General features: G+C 40.9%; 1 protein-coding gene across 11 annotated transcripts in view; it reads left to right on the top strand.

Annotated features, from left to right (window-relative positions):
• LOC109634699 (glucosidase 2 subunit beta-like) overlaps positions 1–15,726 on the top strand; it is a 169,574-nt gene that overhangs the window by 97,015 nt on the left and 56,833 nt on the right. For 9 of the 11 annotated variants that reach the window (XR_011239897.1, XR_011239898.1, XR_011239894.1 and 6 more), the window contains 3 exons: positions 10,336–10,435; positions 14,504–14,796; positions 15,509–15,567. Coding sequence is in view for 2 of the 11 variants with exons in the window: in XM_020095387.2 (XP_019950946.1) it covers positions 10,336–10,435; positions 14,504–14,641 (238 nt within the window). In the remaining 9 variants the exon portion in view is untranslated. Of the gene's footprint in view, positions 1–10,335; positions 10,436–14,503; positions 15,211–15,508; positions 15,568–15,726 lie in introns of those variants that run through there. The other 2 variants (XM_020095387.2, XM_069518712.1) reach the window with 1 other exon arrangement.

The following is a 15,726-nucleotide window of genomic DNA, read 5'->3' as shown; positions in this document are numbered from 1 at the left end:
CATTAACTATACAAATGTTCTTAAGGAACAATAAATCAGCCTGGAAACATTCTTTAGTAGCCGCTTGCTCTTATACTGTGGCCACACACAGAGCCATAAAGATTTCATAAGGCACAGCAGTCATGCTGTATGCTCCCAATTATCTGTAAATGTAGATATTATACAACTCATATTCACCCCTTGAATTCCAATGTCTCCGTTTTCCATTTCGCTTTTTCTGCCTTTCGGTCTCAGCAGCTCAACCGCTTCCTGAAATGGCCATTGTAACAATAACATCAGCAACGATAATGATAACAGAGTAGGAGAAAATGCTTGCATTGCGACAAACACCATCCTGCTCTGACAGCGTCGTCCATCTTCATAATGTCCACACCCCCACCCGCGCCAGACACGCTGGGTACAATGACAGGACAGCAAACACGAGCTTTTTAAAATGCGAACAATCTGAAAAGACAAACAAATATACACATGCATAAATCAGTAAAGTGCAGTCGCAGTACAGGGTGGGTGCTGCTTCACCACCTTGTGCTTTTATGAGCTTAAAAAAAATGCAACTATTGACTTTACTCCCTGATGGAGGAGGAAACAACACACACACACGCACACACACACACTGCATACTGTACATACAAACGGAACATTGATCAGCCTTTGTCACCAGTATGCCACATTCATTTCCCACCAGCCTCCGTGTTATTGACGTGTTTCTCGACAAATATCACCACTAAAGTGTGAGTTGCCATCAGTGATAGTAAATAATGATGTATTGAAGGATGTGCTGTGCTGGGTGTCACAGGTTTCGAATCGACCCGATGGTCATTTCTGAGGCTGCAGTTTGTTGTGGCGTTGAGCGTGTGATCATATTGATGACCGCCCACATTCCTAATTACAAAATAATGTAATTTACAACTAATGCATCAGCAGCTCAGGCAGCAGATTTCTAGTGTCTTTGTATGTTGCCTGAAACAACTCGGTAAAAATAAATATTCTGAAGCTAGATACATGGGGTTAGCATTTAGATTATTTTAGACCATTTCCCCAACTATTTCTTTCTATTTCTACAACTTTACCCATCCGCAAGCAAAATTATGATTTAGTCTTCACACGCGTCTTCCCTTCCTCGCACAATCCAGAAATAAAGCCAAAATATCCCAGATACTGCTATCTTGCACATTTATGATCTAAACTGCAGCCAGCCACCAGGGGGAGATTGAGACATTTTGGCTTTGACTTTATCAAAAGTCTATATGCAGCTCCCAAAAGAGTCCTACCAGAGAAAAACATGTCCACTGCTCTTTATACTGATCCGTCTCCATGCAAGTTACAGCTGATTGGTTGTGGTGCTTGTTTTTTGGTGGTAAATGAAAGTGCTCGTTGGTCAGAAGTCTGGGCAATAGGAAATAAAGGCCTTAATCTAACGCAACATTGAATCTGGTCCATCCTGTGCAGGATCCCAAGGGGAACAAGGGTTTAAAAAATTAAAATGAAACACACCATAATGGATATACTGATTGACTGCAGTGTCATTATACCACTGTTGCAGAAAAGATTAAGCACAGACCAAAGTAAAATGTAGTTTGAGACTTTCTATTTCTCCAAGTGTGGATCTAACTTTTAACAAGAAACAGGTTCTTACTAAATGATACAGTCAAATATATAACCAGCCCCTTCCAGTTAGCAGCGAGCAACCAAGTATATAACTCATCCTAAGTCTCAGGAAGAACGTTGTCAACATCCAGTAATTAACTAAGTATTCAAAACATTTCCTGCTAACGACTACAACTATAAAAAACACAACTCTTTAAAGTGTGCCCTCACAACAGCGCTTGGCCATAATAACCTTCACCATGAGCAGAAGTGCATCTGCAATATTTATGTTGCTGCTTTTAGAGTCAGCTCAGGATAAATACATGGAAATAGCTCCAGGCTGTGGTGATATAGGAGAGACAGAGAGGTTTGAACTTGGAAACCTTCGTTCTGTATCCTGATGAAAGAAATATTTTAATTTGTGGAGACAGACCATTCAGAATTGGATAAAAAGGAAAATCTTAAAAATGTTTCATCAAAACAAAAATAAAAAAAGATTTTTTTTTTCAAGATGCATTTTCTTCCAGACAAAGGAGGGTGGGGTGATTCAAAGCAGTGGAGGAGGAAGGGATCAGTTGAGGGGTCATCCAATGAGTTTTGTTTTGGGACTCCAGGGAAATCAGGTGGCCACGCAGTCAGGGTCGCGGGGGGTCGGCGTGTGTCGCCCTGCAAAGTTCAAGGAGCCGGGCCTTCTTTTGTGCGGAGGTCAAACCGCTCTGCACTCGTCATCATCGAGGGCGAACAAGCGGAGAGGAGAAAAGGCAGTGCTGGAATAGTACGGGGCCCGGCGAGCAGCTTGCTTGTTCACCCTTTAACCTTGGAAACACACTGTGTTTGACAGTCCAAGCTTAGAATACATTCAAAGCTGAAAACAGGATAGACAAAACATAATAATAATAATATCTTCTAGACACTGCTGGGCAGATCTGAATATACAAACTGTTAAAGACCTACAAAGGGAATTTTTTCTCCACTCTGCTCATGACTCATATTGAACAAACAAAGGAAAACATAGCTGTGGAAGGTTATAAATGTTCTGACGTATGGATATTATAACTGAAAGAGATGCAGGGGCTGTAGAAGTAGACAAAAGCAGTGCTAATATTTTACTTATTCGAGTAGACAAAAAAGAAATGGGGGCATTGTGACACTTAAAAGAGTCACAAAAAAAAAGGCTATTAGTGTTGTCAGTCACTCCTGCAGGTTCACATCGCTCAGTATTCAAACCCACAGGTCTCGCTAGAACTGCTTTATTGAACAGTAGATTTTCAAACAGCAAACAGTGGAGCAGCGAGGTAGCCTAGCAACATTGAAACCACAGTGAATGACTGCGTGTGCCCACTGCGATGGAGCCAGGCAGTTGAAAATGACAGCACAGAGCAACCCCAGAGAGAGTGGGATGTTCTGGCCACCGTGGAAAATACAAATAGGTTGGCTGTTTGTAGCGTTTTACTGGAGACATACGCAGGCTTTTTACAGATCTGCCTTTTTTTTGACCCACGTACAGATTCAGCATAACAACACTTTCTCTCACCGACTGCCAGGCTAGTGACCCTATATTGTTTTTTAGTTTTCTTTCCTGCAGTTGTTGTAGCGCTCTAAATAAAAGATCCCCCAGAATGTAAGAGAGAAAATCTCCAGGTGCTGAGAGAAAGAGGTGCAGCGATGTGGATGCCTCCAGGCTGTCAAACTCCTTTTAAGGGCCTTAGCCAAGCAAATGTATTGGCTCTACTCTGTGGACATGGTAAATGGAAAGATGCTCATTTGATCAATAAGAGTCAATTTGTCATGAGGCCGGCTAAAAAAGCCCACCGTCTTTTTCTTTTAGATATAAAAAGGAATCAAGTTGTGATGCAATCATGTCCCTTTTTCCGTCTAAGATTAATTACTGCTCATTCGTCGTTCTCGGGCATGTATAAACAGGAGAAAATTACTGTGGCTAATTATCTCGATTGGTGGCCATTTTATTGCTCAGCAATCGCGAGGGAGCTGTAAGATTATTACTGTGAAACCGCTCGAGCACAAACAGGTTACAAATGAGCACAAAGAAACTGAACAGCTACCTGAGATTGAATCAGGAAATGAGACGGTTAGACACCTCTCGACTAAATGGTCTGACTCAGGGACGGAAAATACAATCAGGATATCTTCTGGCGTTTCGGTTATTTTAATATTTGACGATATGTTTCAGTGAGTCAGCAAACGATGTTAGATGAAGAGTTAGGACAGCAGCAACATAACCTGAGATGGTGAACCAGGGCAATGAGTATTAACTGCATGCAGTGTTGTACTATCAGGCTGAAATAACCTGATGTCATTACATTTACAGAAGGACAGAACCATTGGTTCATTTTACTAACTGAATCATCATAGTGGGCATTATCTTAATGGGGTATTTACATCATAATTAACCATTAAATTAACCTGCGCAGCATTACTTGTACTTGTGGCGTCAGAATTTGGTTTCTTCGATATCCTCCTGACGTGGATACAAAGGGAGTGAAAAAGAAATTCATTTTTTGAGATACTAATGAAAACATAACTATGAATTGAATAACAAGTTATGAATATTCTGGCTGATAAATGACAAATATGTAAAATCCAGCAACCAACACTCTTTTTCAGTAAGTTCCCCTTAATGAAAGCAAATGGACATTTTCTGGTTTTAATGCCTTTGCAAAAACATTTCATTTTATAGAAGTTAGAGATTATGCTGTAAACAGTACCCTGTGTTATAGATGGAATATATTTACAGACAAAGCGATGTTTTTCTTATCTATAGACACATATCTAAGATTTTTGAATATTCAAGTTTTCATCGTATAAGCTGCCAATAAAAGTTAAACAAAGTGCTCCTCTCCTTCATACATAATCTTGATTAAAATTTCACATTGAAAACAAACACAATCACATCACAGCCAAATGATAACTGGCTGGTTGCTGCTTTACTCTCCACCACGTTGCTTTTGTGAACATGTTCACTTAATGAGTAGAGTGATGCTCCCTTTCATGTGTTCATATCAAAGCTCGTCCCGTCCCTTAATTGTTTTGATAGGCTTTTTTTTTACGCTGATACATTTTTATTATTAATTATTTTTCTCATCTTATCCAAGCTGTAATGATTTAACCTACAAAGTAGCGACAGTTCCACTGGAACAAGTGCATAATTATACATTTAAGTGTTCTACTTAATGCGCTCATTTTCAAGCTGTCAAGGTCATTTGCTGGAGTGCCATTAGCAAAGAGAGGGCCCCTCTTTACCTGGGAACATTGCAGCCGCTTAATGCCCAGCACTCAAGAGGAGCAGCCCGGGGTGTATGAGTGCAGATACAGAAACTCATACAACACACAAACGCACACACACACACACACACACAAATATAGCCAACGTTACGCCTGTGTGTGTATATTTGTGCGACTCGATGTGCCCACACTTCATCAGACAATCAAGGTGAAGGGGTAATGACTCTCGTGTGTCTGAGGAGACGGTTGAAATAGTAGGCAGTGGAGGGTGGGAGGGGTTGACACTGTGAACCCCCGATGGCCTTTCCACCGGGTCGCCATGGCAACATCTAGCCCAGTCGTTAATGAGGCACAAGTGAGCTGTTAACAGAATACTGATTTGGGTTTGACATCAGCCCCTGATTCATATCTGTCAGGAGCTGTTGATGAAATATGCACCCTGCATTTGTTGTGTAACTGCACAAGTGGCCTCGGTGTTTATGCAGCGAAAGCAACACCAAATGTGCCACGGATGTTACTCACAGATTTTATAGTTGATGCAAAACACTTGAAAAAAATGCCCAAATATATAAAAATGTAAATCAAATATTAAACAGGAACATCTAGCATGCTGCCTGCAGTTTCAACATTTGACCTGTTGAAGGTGTATATATATCCCTGCATTCATTAGTATGTATAACGTAATAATATATTAAAATCCTGCTCTGCACTCTATTATTCGCAAGCAAAGAAAAACACGGTATAAATGCGTTTTTTCGTGAAAGCAAACCCCCAGCTGAGCGTGTGCCCTTCACATGTTCCAGTATGAATGAATTATTTATGAAGGTGCCGGGCACAATGGGTGGTAGAAGCACCAGTGACTGGCACGGTAATGACAGTGGGCTCATCTCAGAACGCCGCTCACTGATTGGTGACCTTAGCCGAGCGGCAGAGGTTAGCGATGCTTGGCACTGCTTGGCTATGAGAATGGCAGCCTCTCTTTCTTTTTTCTTGTGAAGCACCGAATCCAAATTAACCAGCAGCTCCCAAATTGCTCTATCTACCTGCCAGAGCAGCGGCGTGTCTCATGCTGTAAATGATTAGTGCATTAACGGCATAGTGATGGGACTAAGTTGCTGCTCCAGACCCCTTGTTAAAGCAGCCAAAAGCATAGCTGTGAGGTATAATTCATTGCAGTGGCAGCTAATGAGCGGATGCTACAGTGGGGGAGGTGACAGTAATAAGTACAGACATTACAGCGTCTTAACACAGGTACTCTGTGTCATTAGTAATGCACAAGGTGAGGATTCAGAATGAGGAGCCGGTGGTTAGAGAATTATTTACATGTAATCTGATGCTGAGTTGGCACCTCCCATCTCTGACAGTCAGTGTGACCTTGCTTGATGCTGATGCTTTGTAACAACAGAAAGAGATGGGAGCTGCCTGTAGGGCAGGTGGGTATCATTTGAAATATTTTTTTTTTCTCCATTTGCTTTTGATTCATTTCAAAGTAGCGCTAAATGGTCAATACTAATGGTATTCAGTAAGAGCTTATACTATGTTTTATGATTGAATTGGTTAATTTATAGATTTATATGCATTTTTTGTTTAACCTCCCTGATTTAAGCCCAAGTATTGATCATTTTTATAAACTTTAGGCCCTGTCCACACTAATGCAGATATTTTTCGAGAAAATTTAGATATTTTTTGTTCCAATCTTAATGTCGGCTATATAACCTTTCCTCTATGTTAGACAGAGAACTGCTGGGTCTGCCTCTTTGTCCAGATCCAAACTAAAATTTGAAGGGGTCATTCTTGGCCCTTGTCATATCATTCCAAGTTTCATGGAAATCTGTTCTATAGCTTTTATGTAATCCTGCTGGGTAAAAACATAATAACCTGGGTGGAGGTAATTACTGTAGTTAAAACCTTGTTTTTTTTCTTTACCATCACAGTTTGTTATATTAAAATTCCTTCACACGCAGTCAGAGTACGTAAACAAGTGTCATACATGAATATATGCAGGCGGCTTTCTAATGTCACAAACACAGAGAAAACACTGAAGGCAAATGAGCACATTTATATTCAGTTTACTTGAGGAAACCACAGACATTACAAACAGGGCCACCATGACGTTCTTTTCTCCCTGTGGTTTTGTTCATTTAGTTTCTCTCCGGTGAAGGCCCAGGGTCTCAAAACACAAACACACACATTGCACATGCACAAACACACACTTTTGGCCCAGATCTCTCCCCCTCCTCAGTATCTGCGGGGTGTTTAAACACCAGAGTAGAGTTGTCTAAATGATAATTGCTTCTGAAAGGTTGCCTTGTGACCATATCAGAGGGGGTAACTCTCCACTCAGTGTTGAGCGAGATTAGCTGTGGATCTTCGGGATTTATCACTCGAGGCATGAGGATTAGCGCTGCGGTGAAGTTTAAAACAGAATCAGTGGCAACTGCATCATTTTAAAGAAATAAGAGGAGCTTATATCAGCTCAAGCCATTATCAGAAGAAGAAAAGGACGCTAATCACCTTTTTTAATGCTAATTATTCTTAATGAGGATTAGATTATGAGAAAAAAAACAGTCAAACAATATTCACAGACCAATTTTGTCAAAATTGTATTTTACATGTTCTTCCAAAGCTTTAAGTTTGGACATCATAACATTATATTGTTATTTATCTGCACTTTCTTCAGGAAACTGAAGGTATCAAGGTGTTAAAACTGCTCTTTAATGGTGTTTTTGTGGTTCCTGGATGTAATTAAATCACACTTCCATCCACATCACACCTGAGTGATTCAGAGAGGAAATTAAATAAAATGGACTCCTTAAGGTGCACAGTTAGAGGTTAGAGTTCTCCCAGGCCCACTAGCTCACAATGCAAAGTAAATGCAGAGATAATCGGTTTAGCCGGCGAGATGTGCTGCTGTTCCAGGTTTTTCTCTGATGGAAGGTGCATTATATGGCGTTTTAAGCCCTTAAAAGTAGCACATGGTCACTATGTTCCATCATTAATCATTCAAAGGAAAGCCACATTTGAAAGCATCCTCTTTAAAACCCTGTCTCCATGTGGTCTGAAATGTATTTCCAGAAAAATACAAATAGTAATGTTGAGCTGTTTTGTTGGGCGGACAAACAGGGTTTTCCAGCCTGGCTGCAGAAAACAGGTACAGCGGATCAGCCGACATGAAGAAAATAAATACAGTAACCCAGATAGTTTAAGGAGACTGGCCCCTGCTGCAAGTGAGCATCATGTGCATCATCTCTGCTGCAGCTTTAACTGTGATAAATTGAATGAGAAAGTGAAGTTGTCATTGAGCCAGGGGGGTCTATTTTTGCACATTTGGGTTGTGCTATATTGTCTGACACAGGGTCAGAGTAACATAGACTAATGTTAATGCCATGAAATTTAGCAATAAGGTGCAAAGTGCTGTGTTTTTCAGAGGTGTAAATAACTAGCTGTGCACTTTTCTGGTGATGAGTGTGGAATGACTGTAGGAAATTGGCCGTCAATACCAAGTGCAGGTATTATTACCGGGAATGATCTGTCAATAAGATTCCATCTCATGACTCCTGTGTGTCCAAATGACTGGAGTGTGTCGGCCACATCTCCTTGATAACTCAAGCCTAATTGACAGGGCCCATGCTGCCTCCTGGGGCACGGGAGGCCTGACAGAGCGAGAATTGAGATAAAGGAAGGAAGTGAGCGAAGGTGAGGTGTGGGAATGAGGTGCGTTAAGGGATTGGGGGGTGGGGGGTTTGCGAAGAACGTGGAAGGCACAGAGGTGATGCGCAAGGGATCGCCGGTCAACTAGTGGCAAGAGCTGGAGCACTGTCACTTTCTCCGCTCACCGTGTCTGCCGGCCCTGACAGCAATCCATTTGAGGGCCTCCTGGTGCTAACAGAGTGCTAAAACCCAATCAAACATGCTGGAAAGAAAAAGGCGAGACGCTCGGGCCCAGCCGGCTTCCACTTGTGTGAGCAATTCACCTCTGACTGACCCGTTCAGGCATCTTAAATAAGCCATGCACATCGTGGTCAGCAGAGGAGCCACACTCAGGGACCAGAAGACGGCCATGTGTCTGCAAAAGCTGTGTCTATAAAAGTGCTTTTCCGAAATCAAAGAGACCTCCATGTTTACCCCATTCAAGGTCAAATGAGAGTGGCCTTTAAAGAAATGTGGGTAATAAATTCTGCTTTTTGGACAACCAGCCAAAAAGTAATGTTTTTACAGCACTTCACATTTTTTAACCTTTTGTGATTTGTGTCCCTACTTTTGTGGATAAATATGTTTATTAATGTGAGCTGAGCTGGTTTGTTAATGTCAATCGCTTTGACACAAGGATTCAATGTCAGGCCACTTTTATGATATGTTAACATAACATAACATTATCAGGACTATTAAAGATAATAATAGGTCATGAAATACAGCTCCTATAATAAGAAAGGCAGGAGCAGATGAGATCCTGCTACTTTCATCTCCTGTGGAAAGGTCAGTGTGGGCACATTGATCAAGTGTTGTGCACTTGTGACAGGGCTGGCACTGCAGAGAAAAGCACTTAGGCATATTAAAAGTTAAGTTGAATTTATAGCCTCTAGTCGCTCTTTATCCAGAATGATTAACAGATAATTGACAAGCCATTGATTAAAAAAAAGACTCCTGCAGGCCGTCAGGTTTTTTCCATTGACTGTGGATGTTTCCCCGAAAATGAAAAGATTGATTTCATAGTTTATCCTCCGTCCTGAGTATTTAGCATTGCAGGCAGAAAACAGTTGCTACCCGATGTGGGGCAGAGATCAGAGCGAGATGCATTTCAGTCAAATCTTCAGTCCATGCACCAAACGCAGAAACGATTTCTTCCCCTCTAACAGGATTACAATGGTTTACAAATATTAACACTCACCAGCAGCACGACTGCAGGCGACGCCACCTCAAAGAGGCTCAAGGTCAACAAGAGATCAGAGGAAATGAGCCGGTGGAAGTGTAATAAAATGGCATCTGTCGGTGCTGTGTTGGCCTCAGTCCACTGGCGTCCTGGTTTGCTTTGGTTTCCTAATTCACTTTGAAATATTTGGTGAGAATGTAATTAGCTAGCACCGGGCAGTGGTTGCCCATTTGAGATGGGCTCCTCTTCACCGTCCCTGGTGTGTTATTGCATATTAACTCTGACAAAATTGTAATTAATAACCCCCCCTCCATTGTTGGAGAGGAGAAGGGATGCTGGAGTTCTGGTGCCAGGAACCAAAGGAGGGAAGTGCCAGACTGGCCGTCTTGCCAGCTTTGTATTTTTACTGGGAGAGAGTGTTCTCCAGTAATAAGCCAGCCCAGTGGTGTTTATAAAAATGATATGTTTCTCTGTTCAAATTGTCCCAACTGTTTATAAAAGAAATGACAGATTTTTGTTTGGCTTGACTAATAGGTTCCAACTCTGTTTCCACAGGCACTTTGTCAAAGTTTCAAAAGAAAGATGAAAACAAAAATGTTTAATGTCTTTTCTTCTGTTTTTTTATTTTATTTCAGGAAGTGGGGGATGTGGGCAGGAACACAGAAGAACCAGTACAGTCAGATGGTTTATGAAAATGGAGAGCCCTGCTGGCAAGGAGGTTCACGCAGCGCTACAGTAAGTACGACAAGTGTTTCACACAAAACATACACGCTGACGGAGCATATGAGAGCACGGAGGCAGAGCAGAATAAACTGATAAATAGACAGATGAACAAATTGTAAGTGCACACTGGCTGTCAAATAAACAGATGATCCGGTGAAGAAAGAGGGAACAAAAAGAAGAGAGAAGCCTAATGAGGGTTCTGTTTGGATTTTAATTTGTTTTAGTGAATGAGGACATTTCAGACTTTTAAAAAAGTTGGTACGAAAAATAACCGATTACCAAGTATGCTTTTAATCATTGTAATTTATATAAACTACAATTTTGAAAAAGTAAGATACCTTCATGCATACCCAACCCACACATCCCTTTATGTACTGAGTGTTCAAGGTGTTTCTGTTTATTATTATCACGTCTTTTCATCCTACTGTTTCGACACATATTTAGCATAATGTACATATTTTATCAGTATAACAGGGTCATCTCATCTGCTGCTGAGTTTCTCTTCTCTAACTTCTCTGATCCTGTCGTGATTCACTGATTATTCACAGTCACTTCCATTTTTGCTGTTGATAAAGAAGTAGATCATGACGTTTTTGTATAACTTACATTTTTTCTTGTTATTCGTACTTCTGATCCTGCAAGTTCTCAAGTTAAATCAATACAAGTGAAGCTTACTACAGCAGCCCATATGATTAATATGTAATGTAAATTATTGATATAGGAAATTCCCACAGTCGACAGAATGTTTTTAGACATAGTTAAATCCAGTCATTTCTCATTGGTTTTTATCCTCATCGATGTAAAGCTACTGTCATGAAAAACGAACAGTTTGTAATTTTTGTTTTGTCACATTTAAAGCTTTTGAAAATCCTTAAGGACAGATTGAGCTTCATTTGTTCAGTTGTTAGTCTGTTGGTGTAATGCTGGAATTATAACCGTGGAAATGGATTTATCAAGACAACAGGTTAACATGAAGTTTGAATCAACTGTGGAACAGAGGAGAAAGTCTCTGATATAATCGTGAACCAAAATGAAGGCTTTGTGTTCTCTGAGCTGAATAAAACTTGGAACCCTCTGAGATTCTGTGCTGCCACCTCAGAATAATAGAGTGCAGTTTCATATGTTTTGCTCACAGAAGTATTAGATTAGGTTTTGTTTAGCGCTGATTTAAAAAGAAAAACATAAAACAATAATATACAGAAAACTCTGTGGGCTTATTGTGAAGTTATATGACTACCTATGAGAGTCAGCAAATAAACAATAACATGTAGGCTACTAACAATACTAACATCGATACCAAATTTAACGATGTGTGTGTCGCCTGAACACCTGAGTGTGTGTAGAAGACAAATTGTTAGGAAGCAGCTAACTGGTCTTTTAAGAACCTTTTTGTAACATTTGATAAAAGAACAGTTCAGAATTACAGAATTTGCTTTTTGCTTCGTCAACCTTTTTCAGGAGCACTTAATTCATTTCGGATAAACCTATTCACAGCAACCTTACACATCACTCTCAGGTGTTCGTTTAAACAGACTTGTACCATTTTTCCCTTGTAACACAGAGAAATGTTTTTTCTAACACACTTCCTAAAACACTCTACCTCCAACAACAACCCAATGATGCTGCAGAGAACGACTTGAACAATCCACTTTACAAACTTGAGACACGTGGACTGTCTGTTTTTCTGTGAGAAAAGCCAAGCAAAGCTCTGTCCACGCACTCTGTGACAGTTTGAAGCATAATCACGCTCCTAACACACGTACGTCCTGTGCAAGTGCATCTCAGCTTTGGGGAGTTAGTCAATCAGTAAGAGATGCTCATGTCGCGTTCAGCAGCCTGGCAAAAACATGTTTTGTCCAAAGCGGAGTGATGGAAGCTGACTTGCTTTTCTCTCTGTCAGTCCACATTGATCTTTACAACTAATGCTGCTTTCTCTCTTTTTTCTTTCCACTTTCCATCTTCCCAGGATTCCCTTCTCCTTGCCTCACCCCTGTGACTTCCATTTTTTTTGTGCGAGAATTAGCTCAATTAAAAATGTAGCACATTTAATCATCTCATTTTCTTTGCCTGGCCCCCCTCTTCAAATCAGAGTCCAATAAATGTCGTTTGCGAATGCATGTACTCGTACCATCCAGGGGCCCTCTTTGAAAAGACTAAACTGAATTCCTTTGATACGACCTCCTAGCCGTGTGCAGTCGGCATAAATGAAGTCTCGTCAGAAGTCGACGCTCATTATATTTGAAATGCTGAACCTCGTCTTTGGGTAGTGCTCTCTCTTTCTGCTCTGAATCACACTTCTCTCTTTATACTTGACTAGTGGGACCAGTGATGTATTGTTTCACTGGTGGATATAGAGGTAATCCAAATTCAAGCAGTGTGCAGTGTATCTCGAGTCTGTGGGGAAGGGTGAATTCAACTGTTTCAGTTATTAATTAAATTCAAAGTGCTGGTCTGTGGCTGTTACATGGGAGCAGTGAGTTTAGGTAGAGCCTGCACTACTGTAGCTTTGGCCCAGGAGCACATCTGAATAAAAGATTGTTGATTTTGTATTTATCTGGGAATGGGTCATCATTGCTAATTGGCAAGAATCATTCAGATTTAAACCAATGGACAAAATTGATGCTGGTAAAGTCAAGATATTCTGTTTTGTCTTAGTATAGGTCAAGTGTTAAAACAAATTCCTTTATCCTACATTTTCCATAATGAACTCAGTAATATCTTCATTATACCCTCACTTCCCCCTTCTCCACTGGCCCACTAACACGGCTCCGGCTCCACTTAGTTGTGAAGGAAACATGACACCTGTGTGATCTCGCTAATTTCTTCTTCCTCTTCTTCATTTAGGCAGTCTAGACATTGACAGTGCTCCTTTTCCCGGCACAACCTTATGCTTGCATTAAACTCTTGGGCATTGCCACAAACATTGTATGAGCACTTACATCATGGGAACAACGTGAAATAGCAAATCTTTTTTTTTTTGTCTTCGTATCATGCAAGCTGCAACCCTGGCAAGACAGTGAAGTTTCCGATGCTTTTGTAAGAAAACAGAACGGAAAAATTGTCTACTTGTCTTTTCTTTTAGTTTTTTTTAACCCATTTATTTTGGTAAAAAAGGGGAATTACAGCCCCAGAGTCAAAGCTCAGATAACCCTGATGACATCACTGAGACGTCATCTGGATTATTTTTTTGACAAAACTCACTCAGATGCAACCGGAAACAAAATATATCAAATGTTTTTGCTTGTAAAACTAAAGTATTCTAATAATCATTATTATTCCCCCTGACACTGATCTATGGCTCTGGCACCTGCAAGGCAAAACTGAACAACCAATAATAACACACTTTGTCTCGCTGAGTGGCACACGCCCCCTTGATATCTGCATGCAACAAGATACTAAGTGACACAACAAAAGCCTCTATTTTTAATGCAAGTACGGGACATTACCAAATCACCACTTGTGCTAGACTCAGCACAATAATACCTGTCAAGTTTCCGTCGCCCTCCCTCACTAGGTGCTTTTGTTCACCAGAGGGATTGTCTGCTCAGGGTGCAGCGTGATGTGAGGGGTTGCTATGGAAACCCCCTAGAAGTAAAATAAGTTGTTTTTCCCTTTTTTCCCAATCTCTCGCAGAGGGTGTCAAAGTTACCGATTAAATGACACGGCAGCGGTAATCACATCCTCCCCTGTCCTCGTTCACATGTGGTGCCAACAGCCGCCACGTCCCTTAATGCCACAGTGTCCCTCGGTCACAGCAGCACTATGGTTCTCATCCTCCGCGATGGCAGGGGAGGTAGTGATGAAGCTCTCCGTGAATAGTACCATCACTTTGTCTGACGAGAGACCTGAATATGTGTGAAATGCCAGATCCTCCTGTGCAGCGTCTCTGCATAATCCTGTCATTTGTAGTGATTCCTACTTATTCACAAAAGTTTAGAAAGGACGTAGAAAAGACAAGGTAGGACAGCGTCTTCCATCACCCCCCCTTTGTGAGATGAAACCGGCGTGGCTCTTGACTCAGTCGAACAACAGCTCTTCTCCCCGCACCACCTCAACTTTTCTCTCTTTGTGCTTTTCTAGGTCACACTGACATGCGGAACAGAGACAGCCTTGCAATCGGTGAAGGAGCCCAGCAAATGCCAGTACATCATGGACTTTCAGACTCCTGTGGCCTGTCAGCCGGTGCTAAAGCAGCGGGGCATACACAGTGAACTGTGACCTCTTCCTCCACTGGCCTAGCCTAGATTAACCCAACTGTGCCCCTCCTCTCTCCACACATCCAAATGCCTAGCCTGCAGTGGCAGGCCGGGGTCCTGAGGGTCCCCTCTGACATCTGTTATCAGAACATAGACTTCCAAGAAAGTCTTGCTAAGGTCAGAGTGTGATTTCTCATAACACTGCTCCTAGACCACTTTAATCTTCATTGTTACAGTTCTGCTTTAATTCTGCTATGTGTATTTATTGGAAGCAGCATTTATTGAATGAGTTGGTGAAAATGAGTTTTAATTATGCTTCAGTAAATTTCACATAAGGGTTTTATATGTAAGGCTCAACCAGATTACTATGTAAATATTGGATAAATGAAATGCTACTGCAGTAGATCAGTTCCAGTGTATAATGACATTGCTGCTAATGTTACTGCTGTGTCAAATTGCTGCTTATTTATAAGCACAAATGAAAGCACTGACACCTTCTACTTTATTATAGTGGCTACTTTAAAATACAGTCCAGTGATATTCACTATTTTTCAAATTGCCAATAAATCCATGATTAAACTGAAACCATCAGTGATGATCCTTCTCACATTTATTACCTATTTAGACAAAGTTTAATGAAGCTCAACACAAAGCTCCACTGCTGCCCAAACAGTGACGTGTATTTAAAATGTTACTGACATGTTGGTTGATGTGCGACATGTCCCTACATTATGATGAGTTTTACCAAATGTGTATAAATCCGCAGCTGAGAAAAGTCCCCAGCAAATGCACCACTTACTCCTGTTTAAGTAACACAGCAGCTATTTTAGGTAATTATTTGGCCCAGTTTTAAAATGTAACCTGTGTAATTTGTGGCCTGTTTTTTAAGGTGTACGTCTTCAGCTGGAACTAATGGGGCCCAGGACTCCAGACAGTGCTTCAGACAGAGTAAGTTGTAAATTATTGAGAAACAAACAGACACTATGTTAGTTTTATGCGTTTTTATCAGATGTTTTGACAATGGAAACAATATCAAATGAGGTCAGCCTCCTAATATTTCCCTTTATGGGACTAATAAAGCTTTATCTTAACCAATAATGAATGTTA

This window comes from Paralichthys olivaceus, chromosome 22 (assembly GCF_024713975.1).
Source record: "Paralichthys olivaceus isolate ysfri-2021 chromosome 22, ASM2471397v2, whole genome shotgun sequence".
In the NCBI taxonomy this organism is placed as follows: Eukaryota; Metazoa; Chordata; class Actinopteri; order Pleuronectiformes; family Paralichthyidae; genus Paralichthys; species Paralichthys olivaceus.
This window is presented reverse-complemented; position numbering and strand designations above follow the sequence as displayed.